Source organism: Castor canadensis, chromosome 17 (assembly GCF_047511655.1).
Source record: "Castor canadensis chromosome 17, mCasCan1.hap1v2, whole genome shotgun sequence".
In the NCBI taxonomy this organism is placed as follows: Eukaryota; Metazoa; Chordata; class Mammalia; order Rodentia; family Castoridae; genus Castor; species Castor canadensis.
In genome coordinates this window covers 760,265-773,848 of record NC_133402.1, presented here as the reverse complement: position 1 = coordinate 773,848, position 13,584 = coordinate 760,265, and the positions used below count along the sequence as shown (strand labels likewise).

Sequence of the window (13,584 nt, the reverse complement as noted above, 5' to 3'; positions counted from 1 at the left end):
TCAGCCAAGTGTATGTTCCCCCCCACACACACCCTGGCCAGACACCCTTCCTGTCCAGAGCAACCGTCCAATGTGAATGTGCCCAGCCTCTCTCCCTAGCCCGTGTCCCTTCTTCCAAGTATATGTCAAGCTTCAGGCTCAGACCAGGCCTCCAGCGTCATCCTCTGGCTTCCAATAGCAGCAAGTCTCTCCTCGCTTCTTGATGGCTACAAGTAGAGGGGCAGTGCACATACCCACTGCTGCATTGTGTTTATCTGGGAGCAAGTGCCTCAGAGCTCAGTGTGGAGTGAGTAGTGGCTACCTTGAAGAAGAGAGAGGCTCCGGGGTCCAGGGCAAGTTCCTTCTACCTTGGTCTCTCCACTCACCTGAGACATTGGGCTGCTTGTTATGTCTTCCCTCTGTTGCAGGTCCTCCATCCACTCAGGGTGTCTGAGACTGCCCAGTGTGCTCTTCCTCCACCCTGTATCTGGTCCTCCTCAGTGTTTCTGAGCCTCCCTGGCATGCACACCAGCCTCAGACACTCCCCCACCACCCACCCTCCCGCCAGGCTCCAGGACTCTTCAAAGCCTAGATGCAGAGTACTTTTCATTGGTTGGGTTTAACCTGTAGAGGTGAAATGACATAGGACTTCACTGTCCACAAGGTGGGCACTGTGAGCCCTTGATGAATTGAACAGAGGCCTTACTGACCAGTGCGAGGGAAGCACCTGGGATGGAGCTCTCAGGTCTGCTGATTTGGTTTGAGACCTAGATGGCCTCTGCTTTAGTCTCTGTGTGACATGAGTGATTACTTGGAGATTTAGTTTAGAGAAACCACATTTCTGAGTCCACAGCAGCGTGCACTTCCCCATCCACCCACCCTGGAGGGAAGAAAACGAAGAGCATGGATGGTTTTGAACTTGGGAAGCTATAACAGTTTCAGCAGGCAGCATCCAGGAGAGTGAGGGTGGAGTGCCATGGTCCTTCCCCATCCGTGATACAGAGACAGCCAGATTGGGACAGCTCCACCTGCCTGGCCTGTTGCTGCTCCAAGTGACATCCCATTCATCTTTCCCTCCATCTGACATCTGGTCTGTCCTCACAGGATGCTGGGAGGACTCTACTGAAGCAGCCACCATCTCAAACATGAGGTAGGAGTAGTCATGTGTACATGTCCTCAGTGCACCCAGCCTTTCCTGTGGCCTCTGATGATGACAGGTGCAGCAGCAGCTGCCAGGCCTGCTGCCCACACTACAAGGAAACTGCTCCACATGGAGCTTTTGGAAGCCACTGTGAAGTACGAAGTGGAACTGACGTCCCTCACGTGCAGCTGCTCAGGTGGTATTGGTTCTGTGCCTGCCACATTGCTGAAAATGAAAGCAGCAGACACTGAAGTGAACTTTCCAGAACTAGCCTTGAATCACTGTGTGAGAGCCATTGCACAGGACCCACACTTGAAGGCCCCCTCATTGGCCTCTGCTGACAGTAACCTGATAGGGCCACTGGTGGGACCATATCCTCAGCACCCACAGCATGTGCTGAGTAAAATGGTGCCATCCTCAGAGACATGAACAACAGGCAAGACCCTCCTCAGCTCTGATCTATCCTCCCCCGAGACCATGAGGAGCCTGTGGAAGAGCAAAAATGCCAGGCATCTTTGTCCCCTACAGAAAAGGGTCTGGGGTTGTAGGCACAGATGGTGGTGTGGGAGACTTGTAGCTGATAAAATGTACCAGTGGAATGGTGGCACTGGGTCTTATCTGTCCATGGTCACCAGCCTCCATATCCTGCAGAAGGCACCATCTCCACCTCTGCCCACTTGGTGAGGACCCAGTGTGCTGGATACCACCAGTGCCTGGCTGCCTGGGCCCTGGAAACCGCCCCTGGCAGTGTGCTGGTTATTTCTTCTGAGGACGCATCTTCGCCCACGCCAAAGTGGAGAACAATGGGCTTCCTTGTGCTCAGCACAGCTGCTGAGACTCCACAAGATCCCAGCAAAGAACGCAGGCAGGTGGGGCTGCTGCCACCCTTCCCTTCCCGGGTGCCCCGAAGCCACAGCCCCCAAGCTGGGAAGACTCCACCGAGCAAGACAGGGAAGTGGGGTCCCACTGTGAGGAATCTCCAGGCCTTTGCTCTGCAGTGTGTCTGTGTCCCAGCAAGACAGTAATGTCCACTCACTCTAAAGGCCACAGGTGCCGAGTGACCTTGGCCACGCACCAATCTTCCTCCTCACCTGCCCTGCCCTTCCGTCCCCATCCCCCGCCCTGTCACCCTGCCTCCTGGCACTTAGGTGTATCTCTGGGCTCTGCCATTGTGGATCAATCACTTTGATTGGTGTCACTCATGTGTGTCAGAATTCTCCTCACGTCTCTGCAGAGAGAGGCGGCAATTAGGCAGGATCCATGCTCTGGGGAATACATCCCCCAAAAGTGCAAGGCTGTCATGGAGCCAGCTCCGCCTTGCCCCAGGTTGGCAAGGGAGTCCCTCCAGGAATGGGCACTTAGGTGAGTGTGGGGTGAGACCGTGCCCTGCTCCCACTCCGTGGCCTCGTGTCTGCGTTTGGCTGCGTGGGGGTTGGATTGGATTGGCTCATGGCTTCCCATTCCGGAGTGTTGTTGCCCGCAGAGTAAAGAGAGAATCAGAGCCTGTGGTCTTTGAGGCACTTCCTCGAAACATTCCCTGCCAGGATCTCTTGCCATGTTTATCGGGCACTTCCCTGATCTGTGGGACACTCTGGTTGTGAAATTCCACAGGTTATGAGGCACACCCATGTGAAATCCACCCAGATTTAATGCAAATCATCTCAAGATAAAACTAGAGCACTTGTTATACAAGGAGGAAGCACCCTCATGCGAAGCCAGGCTCGCTCAGCACACTTTTGAGCTCATCTCGACAAGATAAAACCAAGTGACTCACAATGACTCCGAGGGCCATTTGAAGGCAGTAAGATCAGCCACACTGGATGCAGTGTCAGCTTTGCATCCAGGAGCCATCCTAGGCTCCCATCCTGTGATGGGGTGGGTGCTCCAAAGATGGCTGTGTTTCCCGTAAACTGGGTCTTCACCTTTTCTACTGGGGTGCAGCTCTTTCTCAGTCCTTTTGGTGACAACCCACAAATAGGGCCAAGAACAGCACAGCTCAGAGAAGCCCAGCCACAACTGCTGCCTGAGGGCTTTCAGTGCCAGGAGCTCCGGCTGCTGCCTAAAGCCGTATCCTGGCTCAACACCCATCTTGCATTGATCATGGCCTCCAGTTTCCTCATCCAACTGTCGCTCCCAGAACAGTTGGGCCCTTTCCTACCTACAGTCAGAGCTACAGGCAGTGCCTGGCATACCCAGCCAACAGTCACTTGTGGCTTTGCCAACTGCTCACCATCACATGCATGGCTTCACTGAAACAAACCAATGAAAACCCAAGTGCCAGGGTTGAGAGCCTCAGGCAGACACTCCCGGGCAGGCAAGAGACCTGTGACTGGGCAGTCCTTGGGCTGAAGGGCCTGACTGAGGGGACCAAGAGATGGAGGGGGCAGGTTCCTACCATGAGCAGACAGTACACAGCTGCAAGGTCCCACTTTTTTTTTTTTTTTTTTTTTTTTAAGAAATAGACTTTCAGCGCAGTCTAGAGCTACAGAGTTGCGGTGAAAACGGTTCCCGCGCTAATGTGGTGCATTTGTGTGCTTCTCACTAAAGGGTGTCCATACTTCCTCAGTTTCCCCTAATATTCTTTCCCTGACCCAGGACCCAGGTAACATCTGGTCACATGTCTCCTCAGTCTCCTTGGTTTTAAGGCCTTGGCAGTTTGGGGGTGCTACTTGGCATCTGTTGGGTTCCCTCTAGTAGTATTGGTCTGTCTTTCTCGGGGAGGACCCGGAGGTGAAGCACCGCCCATCTCATTGCCATGGCAAATGGTGCAGACCTGCCTCATCTCTGCCAAGTTGTCCTCGATCCTCTTGGGTGACTTCCCTTTCCCTCCTGTTTAGTGTGGAATGGTGGCGCTGGGCACAGCCCTGGAGGATGGGGCTCAGCACGTTATGAGGTGTTCTGCCTGGGGGACTTATTTCTGGTCCCTGTTTATCCATTTATTTATGTCAGTGCGGTCTCATGGATATCTGTGTCATTTTGTGTTATGACTTAACACTGATTAGCTTTTAATTTTAAAATAATTTTTAATATATAAAAAAGTTGTGAGAAGTGCAGGAGGAGCTCCCTTTCACCTCCCTAATCCCCTTTGTGGGCTTCCTCCCTCATTCCCTTCCCTCTCTCCCCATCCCTTTTTTCTGCATGCACACATGCACGGATACTGTTCTTGCTATGACCTGACTGTCCCCTCACTGGGGAGCACGTGGCTATGTGCCATCCGTAGAGCTTAGGTGAGAGCCAGGAAGCGCCAGCACCTCTGGAGTGTAGAACTGGCTAGGGTGGAGCCAGCAGTTGACACGTCACCTCCGTGATAGACGTCACCTCCACCTCCGTGATAGGATTCACCTACATGACTTCATGGAATGCGGCCACCTCAATGTATAGCAGAACCTGGACCACTGTTCTCATTGTGCTTCTGGTCCCAGCTGTAAGAACAGCAGGGAAGCCTGTGTCCTGGGGGCTCATAGGGCCATTTCATTTGGATCCAGGGGTCCCTGGCTCTGAGTCTTGCTCAGTTCCCTTCCCCAGCTGGGCCAACACCTGTGTCCGCCCTGGTGAATGACCCTTGGGAAGGATGTCCAAAGCTGAACTTTTCATGAAAACCTAACGAAAGGCTGCTCTCAAATGCCAGTTGGCTACACACATCTGGAGGGTGGGGCTTGGATGTGTTGCTTGAGCTGCCCACGTGGGACGGCGGGTGGCACATGAGCTAGACAGGTGTGGGGCTCAGATGACATGTTCACGCTACAGCCCACACAGCATGGGTGGGTGACACGCAAACTGGACAGGGCAGGGTCATTCCTTCCAGGAAAGCAGGACATCCCCAGTCCCCGGCCCAGGTCCCCCTCAGCTCCTCATGTCGTTACTACAGATGCATAGTGACATTGAAACAGCTCGTGCCTCAGTCCCAGGTTAAGGGCTACAGCAGTTACGCTGTTCCAGATAGGGTTTCTTTGCATGCATGCTCCTGCTAACCTTGCCCTCCTGTGTCTCCCGTCCTTGCAGGATGGGAGTCACAGCTGCTGGAGACAGGGTTCCTGGGGATCTTCCTGTGCCCGGTCTGGACTCTGTGCCGCCTGCCCGAGTACACCCCCACGTCCCACATCATCCTATGGGGCTTCCGCTGGCTGATTTTCAGGATCATGCTCGGAGCGGTAGGTGGGACTTTCATTGCCATATTTGGGAAGTAATGTCCCCACGATGTCCTTGGTGGCTCTGTTGTGCTGTGCTGGTGGTTGAGGCCAGGACACCCCCCTTGCTGACCAGTAGCTGCCTCCCCGGCAGTCTGTCCTGCCATGAGTTCTGCCCTTTAGCTGACCTGTTCTGAACACTGAACTCAGCAGCTCTCTCGGCCCTGTTCATCATTTTCTATAGGAAACAGCCATGGCTTTGGGTCTGTTTCCCGAGGAGACCCAGGGAGGAGCCACTGATGTTCTCTTTCCCCCCTGTCGTGTCCCCCGCCCCGACCCTGGAAGCATCTTGGATGTCTCCAAGGTCGTCTCTAAGTGAGAAAGGTAATCTGCCTTTAAGGCAGATTGACACACACACACACTGTGACAACAGTTCCCATGTGCCAGGAAAGCTGCTGCTACCTCCCTTTACCTGTCTGCCTTTTCTTTGGACAGGTTTGTTTGTTTTTCAGATGTCTCTCATAAAAGCCAGGTGTGTTCAGGTTTTTGTCATCCATTGTGACTGCCACAGCACTGGCTGTGTAACCTGCTATGGTTGAATCTGGTCTGAGCCACCCTGTCCCTGTTGGCCTCTGTGTTCTCATTCTATCCTGTGCTGGCTGCTCTTAATTTCATTGACTTACTGTTGAGATTTTGTTTGTCTTTATTATTTCCTTTTGGCAGTACTGGGTTTTGAACTCAAGACCTCGTACTTGCTAGGCAGGCTCTCTACCACTTGAGCCGTGCTCCAGCCCCTTTTGCTTTAATTTCTGGGGGATAGGGTCTTGCTTTTATGTTCAAACTGGCCTGGACCACAATCCTCCTGTTTACACTTCCTGCGTACATGGCATTACAAGAGTGTGCCACCACACCCAGCTGAACGACTGAGATAGAGATCTTGTTAACTTTTCCCCTGGGATTGGCCTCCCATTCTCTGCCTCCTTAGTTGCTGGGGTTGTTGCTCAGCCATGCGAGCCACCTCACCTGGCTTCATGGAGGTTTTTGAAAATAGCATTTGAACCATAGAAGTGAGAGTGAGGTGGCCTCTGACTTCACTAGACAGTGTTTGATAACGTACATTCACCCTGTTCTCTCATTTCTCTCTTGACCAAGATCTTTATTTTCTACTAGAAGCCTTATAAAATACTAGTTTTGCTATACTGGGAAACTTGTTCATGTCTTCACTTTCTCAGGGTCTGTTTGCCTGCTCTAAGCTTTCTGGGGGCCAACTCTAGGCATATGGAGAACTTGACACTAGGCATAAAGGACCAGTCCCAGTGGCTCCCATGCCAGGATGAGGCTTCTCAGGCCAGGGCCTCCTTCATTCGAGGACCTTGACTCTTGGACTGGTCTGGTGACCTTGTGACCCCTTCTGGGCAGTGCATGGCAACTGGAGGCCCTTCCCACCACGTGCCCCTTCCTGACCAGGCCCCAGCTGCTGCGCCTCCCTGTATGTGGTGAGGAGCCTTCTGGGATGGTGGGGATGTTAACTTCTGGGACTTCTTCTTACGTCCTCATTACCATACATGTTGATTGGTACCAGTGCTGTGCCACGTGACATCTGCTACGTGAAGGAGTGTGGCCAGGCCCTGGACGAGGCAGGTCCCCAGGGTGTGGGAGCTTCCGGCTCCTTTGCACATCAGGGCTGTAGGTTGCCACCTCAGAGCTCAACACGGAAGGTGCAGACTCGACCTCCACAGAGGGACAGACATGTAGATGGCTGCCACAGGCTGTACCTCACCCTTTCCTTACCGTGTAGGGGCATGTCAGCCTTGGACCCAGTGCTCCTGCCCCAAAACACCACCACAGTTCTAGCCATGATGGTGACTGGGCAGCAGTGCTCATTGGTCACGTGAAGAGGTGTGAGCCCTGACAAGTTGTGTCTGGGGCTGTGGGGTCTCCAGCAGCTCCCCCAGGTCTCTGTCTTCATGTATGACGGTCAAAAGCCACACAATTCCCAGGAGCCCATCACACTGCACTGTGGGAAGCATGTCACCCGGCACAAGGACCCTCTGTGGCAGAGAAACCGGCTGTGCGGAGAATCTGAGCTGCGTGGAGAAGCCATCAGGCTGCTCCATGTGTGGCTCTGGTGCCAAGAGTTGAGCGCACTCCCATGATCCCTGTGAGAAGGCAGTCATTAGCACATTGCAAAGCCCTTTTATGGCATTTTTGATTGACTGCTAGTGCCAGCTGGATAAAAATTGCCAGGTGCGCTAAAAGGTGTAATTACTCGATACAGTGTTAGTTTGGATATTATTCATCTTCAGTGGAAAGCAGAGAGGAGTTTGACATGATGAGAGAGTGACAGCAGTTGAGAGTCCATCCACAAGGTGGGCAGATGTGGCCAGTGACCCCTCCTATAGCTCTGCCACCTGGCTTGGACCCAGGGCCCCAGATTGCTACAAGTCTCTCTCAAAACCAGCCCTTGGGGTTTCGTAGTCTGGTGACATTTCATCAGCCCCACCCCCACCCAAAAAAAAAAAAAACTGGTAGTCACTTGAAGCTGAGTCTCAGGGAGTCCCACAGCCATGAGCAGGGGGTTCCTGGACAAGAGAGCAAAAACCTGGCCTCTATGGCCTACAGGAGACCCAGCCAGGCACCAGGGCCACCCTGTCCTGAGAGCACTTGGACTCAGTCTTTTGACTGTTTCTGTGAGCTCCGTGTGTGGGGCTGAGTGACTGGCACAGGCTACCCTTCCCTCTGCAAGATGTGCCGGTCATATCAGACCATGGGCAGTGTGGTCTGGTGGTCCTCATGGCCCTGACCGTCTGCTGAGCACTGGAGGAGAGCAAGCAGAACAGGGCAGGTACACAGGGCCAGTGGAGAGGAGGCTGATAAAAGGCACTGCTCGGACCCCCTTCTGGTCCTGTTGGAGGGACCTGTGCCTGCAGGGCCCCAGAGGACCAGTGTCTTGCAAAGGATACTAGGCCGGCTCCAATCATGAGGGACATTAGCAAGTCCTCTCTGAAGGACCATATTGAAATCACCCACTGGCATTCTTATAAGAATGAAAGTCACGAGATGGCAGAGACTGAGGAAGTCACACTCGGAACATGGAACTGCAACCGGAGTGGGGCTCTGGACAGAAAAGGATGTTAATGGGAACCTGATGAAACCCAGATGAGGGTTTCGGGGTCATAGCCATGCTGACAGGAGTGTGGTGACACCTCAGCATAGTCCTGCTTTGTGTCTCCCTGACAGTTGGTACCCGGTGGCCATTGGTCTACCCAGGGCATTTATGCCCATTGAGGAGGAGGACGCGCACTTTTATGCATAGCACTGTGGTTCTTCAGTGTCTCCAGAGATGAGGCAGATTCAGTTTTGCCTACTTTTTTTTGCTTGAGTTATTTTGTCTTTCACTGTTGAATTGCAGTGCCTTGTGTATTGTGGATACCAACCCCTTGTCAGGTACGTGGCTTGCAGACATGTCCCCAACCCTGTGCGCTGCCTCTTCACCCTGCTGCCCCTCTCCTGTGCACAAGCTGTTCAGTATGGCATCGTTCCTTCGTCTAATACTGCTTTGTTGTCTGTACTTTGAGTATCAAATCCAAGACCAGTGTCACAGAGCTTTTCCCCATCTTTTTTGTAACAACTCTTATGGTTTCAGCTCTCACATTGAAGTCTTCAGTCCATTTGGGTTTACTTTGGAGAATAGGGTAAGAGTTCAGTCTCATTCTTTGGTTTGTGGCTACCTGGCTTTCCCAGCACCATTTGTTGAAGAGACAGTCCTTTCCCGCCTGCACATTCTTGGTGCCCTGTTGAAGACTGGATGACTATGTGTCTATGGGTTTATTTCTGGACTCTGTATTCTGTTCCTCGGTCCACATTTCTGGGTTTATTCCATTTTCAGATTAACATACCTTGGTAATATTGCAATTAGGATGTGAGGGGGCATTTAGCTTTTTGTTCTTCTGTCTCAAGATTGCTTTAACTATTAGGGGTTTTTTTGTGGTTCCATACAAATTTAAGAGTTGATTTTTCTGTTTCTGTGGGAAATCCCAGTGGAATTTTCTGTAGGAATTGCATTGAATTGTTCATCATTTAGAACAGTGTGGTCGGAGCTAACAAGCACTGGAGATGATGAGAAGAAAGGGGCCTTGCACACTGTTGGGGGGAAAGTAAGTGTGCACAGCCACTGTGGAAAACAGTGTGGAGCCTCCTCAAAAATTAAAACTAGCTTTGTAAATGCCACAGTGTACCCCCACCCAGCACAACAATAAAAAACAAAAAAGAGCCGAGCACCAGTGGCTCATGCCTGTAATCCTAGCTACTCAAGAGGCAGAGATCAGGAGGATTGCGGTTTAAAGCCAGCCTGGGCAAATAGTTCGTGAGACTCTGTCTCGAAAAAAACCCTTCACAAAATAGGGCTGGTGGAGTGGCTCAAGGTGTGGGCCCTGAGTTCAAACCCCAGTACCAGAAACCTAAAACTAGAACCCCATATGGTGCAGCAATCCCACTTCTGCGCTTGTATCTGAAGGAGACAGTGTACTGACTCACTCCCTTCACTGCAGGCTGTTTGCAATAACCAGGCTAGGGAAGCTTCGCTTCCATTCTCAGGTAAAGAGAGAGGGAAGTTGTGGTAGGGTGTTTGTTACTCAACCATGAGAAACACTGCTCCCAGGAGCAGTGGCTCAAGTCTGTAGTTCTGGCTGCCTGAGAGGCAGAGATGGAAAGGTCACAGCTCTAGGCCAGCAAGGGCAAAAATTTGCAGAGACCCCCACTTCAGCCAATAAAAGCTGGGCCCAGTAGCTCACACATGACATCCCAGTACACAGGGAGCCCTTATAGAAGGATTGAGGTTCATGCCAAGCCTGGTCATAGAGCATGACCCTATCCCAAAAATAACCAGAGCAAAAAGGGCTGGCAGAATGACGCACATGGTAGAGCACCTGCCTAGCAAGTGTCAGCCAAGAGAGAAAAGGAGAGAGAGGGTGAGAGTGGGGGCAAAAGGAGGAGAGAGAAAGAGAGAGAGGAAAATACTGCTTGTTGCAACACTAAGGATGAAGCTAAGAGGAATAAGCCATGCCCAGGAACAAAAATACATCTCAGACAATGCGTGCTGTCACGCAGTGAGAACCTAAGTCAATTCAGAGGCAGAGCATAGAGGGTGGTTGCCAGGGGCTGGGGGGTGGGGCGTGGGAAGGTGTTGGCTGAAGGACATAAACTTTCCATTGAAAGGTGAATAAGTTCTGAGGGTCTCATGTGCAGCATGAGACTAGAGCAACTGTAGTTAATAAGAACACCTTGTATTCCTAGAATTTGCAAAGAGATTTGGTCTTACGTGTTGTCACCGCACACATGAAACAGCAGCACTGTGCGGTGTTGACCGTGCTAACTTGATGGTTGTAATTGCTTCACAAGTGTGTATATCAAGTTGTCCGTGTTCTCTGCCTTAAATGTATACAATTTTATTTGTCAGTTATACCTCAGTAAAGCTGAAAAAAATAAAGAGGAGGAAGCTACTGAACAGAAAAGAGTAATAAGTTCATCTAAGGTTGGTAGTTAAGTTAATAGTATTAGAGTAATAGTGACCAGTATACAGAAACTATCTTTACAACTTTTCTGCAAGTCCAAGATTTTTTTAAAAAATAAGTGTTAAAGGGAAATAGATGCAACTTTATGCACGTAAGGAACTTCGGAGAAACAGTTGAGTTCCTTTAAAAGGTCTAGAATACCAAAGACAACAGAAGAAGAAATAAAAATTCTAAATAGCTCTGTAAAGAGACGATCCAAACAAGCAAAAAAGCACCTTCCACTAAGAAAAGTGAGGTGCAGAGACCTTCAGAGCTGAGTTTTACCTGGTGTCTGAGGAGGAGACAGGAAGCACAGCCCCCCCAGCAAGGCAAGGACAAGGTTGCTTCTCATGAGCATGAACAAAACACTCTTGAGGAATCCTAATGATGGGTGCAGCCGTATTAAAAGCAAGTGTAATGTATTAACCAAGCAGGGTTTTCCTGGAATGCAAGATTGATTCAACATTTATGAGTCGATGCAGTCACAGGCATGTTCCTCTATGCCAGGCTAATAGTGAAAAACTGGACACTTCACATAAGACTGAGAACAAAGCTAGGTGTCCACCTCATGACGGCTCAGACAGGTTAGTGAAGATTAGCTTGTGCAGTAAAGCATGAAGAAGAAATAAAATCCCTAAAGAATGGATCAGAAGAAGTAGAATTACCTGTACTCACAGATGGAATTGTACGTGGAAGGTCAGAAGAACCAATGTGTGAATTTAGCCACAGCACAGGATTTGTGTCCATTACAAATATATTCTGTGGGCTGGCAGGAATTGTCAGGAAATTGCATTTATAATAACATCCAAAACCGTGAAGTACAAAATTTTACCAAAAGAAATGCCACACATACATGCTAAATGCTACCCAGCATTGCTGACAGGAACTAGCGGAATGAAGTAAATGGAGAGATATACCGTGTTCATGAGATCTAAATTGACCTCAGATTTCACAAACCCCAAACATAAACCCAGAAAGATCTTTTTTTTTTCCCCCTAGATTGATAAACTGCCCAGGTGCAGTGGCTTATACCTACAATTCCAGCTACTTGGTACTTGGGAGGTGGAGATTGGGAGGTTCAAAATCAGCCCAGGCAAAAAGTTAGTGAGACCCTGTCTCAATAAGCTGGGTGTGGTGTCATGTGCCTGTGATCCCAGCTACTAGGAGGCTTTGGTAGTGGGATTACAGTCTAGTCCAGGTCTGGACAAAAGTGTAAGACCCTCTCCGAAAAATGACAAGCAAAAAGGAGCTAAGGGCATGATTCAAGTGGCAAGTCTCCTTCCTCGCAAGTGTAATACCCTGGTTTAAATTCTGGTATCACCAAAAAATAAAACAGATTGATAAACCAACTCAGATTTATCTGGAAACGCCAAGGCCCTAAATAACCAAAAGATTTAGATGCAAATACAGTTTGCATCTAAACTTGATTTGAAGACTATACAACTATAGTAATGCAGACAGTGTGACCCAGGCCTGTGTACACAGGATCATGGAGGACCTGAGATACCGCTAAGTGGCCAGACACAAGTAGCACATGCCCATCATTTCCTTTCATGGGAGAACCCAGAATGGGTGGCCTCAAGGCTACCTCAGGGGTTAGAGTGGGGCCACAGGAAGGGGCACCTGGGGTCCTTCTTAGGGGATGGAAGCATCTAGTGTATCAGTGGGGTGAGGTGCCATGGGAGTGTGTGGCTCTCAGTCACTCAAGCTGTAACTGCAGAGTTACACATGATTTATTTTGAGACCTAACAAGAGGTCAGCACATGGCCAGAAAGCCCCAGGGAGGATAGATGGGGCGAGCAGGAGCCCCAGTCCCCTCCCTCAGTTAGCCTGTCTGTGAGTTCCCTCAATTGAGCCATGTGCCTCTGGCCCTGGGAAGACAGCTCAGCCAGGCCCTGCGGCCTGGGCAGATGCCACGGAGTGCTTCCCGTCGATGCCTGGCTCCCTCCAGCAGGGCAGGCAGGTGACTATTTCCTCTTCTGGTTCTTGGTGCCATTGACACAGAGGCATTGTTAGAGGCTGGTCCCCCTCTGATGTGCCTGCTCAGGTGCTGCGGTGGTGCATGGTACTTGGGTCTGTTTCCTCCTCTCACCAGCCACTGCCCTGGGTCACAGCCACTCATCCAAGTATGCATCCAAATGAGCTGTACTGCCATACAGCAGCAAAAAAATCACCTTCATCCTCCCAACACTGCCCTGCACAAGACAGCACTGGACAACAGGCCTCAACAGAAGGAGTGGGCTCCTCACCCTGAACAAGGGCTTGGAGAAGCCCGGGGCAGCTTCCCACCACAGGCCTGATGGGAACCTGAATGGTTCTGGGTGCCCCTCTCTACCCATTCCAGACTGGGGTCCTGGGTTTTCAGGTCTTTCGTGTGCTTTCCTGCATTGTGGACCTGGGCTGAGGCTAGCATGGAGTTTCCATAGCTCAACAGGGCGGAGATGGAGCAGGCTTTATCTCAGCTCTCACCCTCCTTACTTTTACCTGCAGGAACAGTGCTATCTTACATGGCTTCCTCATCCCAGGGATGGTCACTGCCTGCATCCCCAGTGCACTGAGCTACTTCCCTTGGGGAGTGCAGCATTTCTCCCGTGTTTCTGTTCAGTTTTTGGGTCAACTTCACCCACACTGAGGTAGAGGCTCTTTCACTTCAGAAAATGGTAAACAGTGTGGGTTTCTGAGCCATAGTGTTTAAGGCAATAGGTCACCTTTAGTTGAGCTTTAAAAAAAACTTTTGCGTTATTTTACCTCAGTCTTAATTTGTGTTGGACAGCGTGCTTGTGTT

At 50.8% G+C, this 13,584-nt stretch overlaps 2 protein-coding genes across 2 annotated transcripts in view; both read left to right on the top strand.

Moving 5' to 3' along the window:
* Nucleotides 1-5,262, top strand: part of LOC141418599 (lipase maturation factor 1-like) — a 37,696-nt gene extending 32,434 nt beyond the window's left edge. The window contains exon 4 of the mRNA XM_074059976.1: nt 5,123-5,262. The gene's annotated coding sequence lies outside the window, so the exon portion shown is untranslated. The remainder of the gene's footprint in view (nt 1-5,122) is intronic.
* Nucleotides 5,138-13,584, top strand: part of LOC109694868 (lipase maturation factor 1) — a 50,188-nt gene continuing 41,741 nt past the window's right edge. The window contains exon 1 of the mRNA XM_020177057.2: nt 5,138-5,271. Within this exon, the coding sequence (XP_020032646.2) occupies nt 5,260-5,271 (12 nt within the window). The 5' untranslated portion in view covers nt 5,138-5,259. The remainder of the gene's footprint in view (nt 5,272-13,584) is intronic.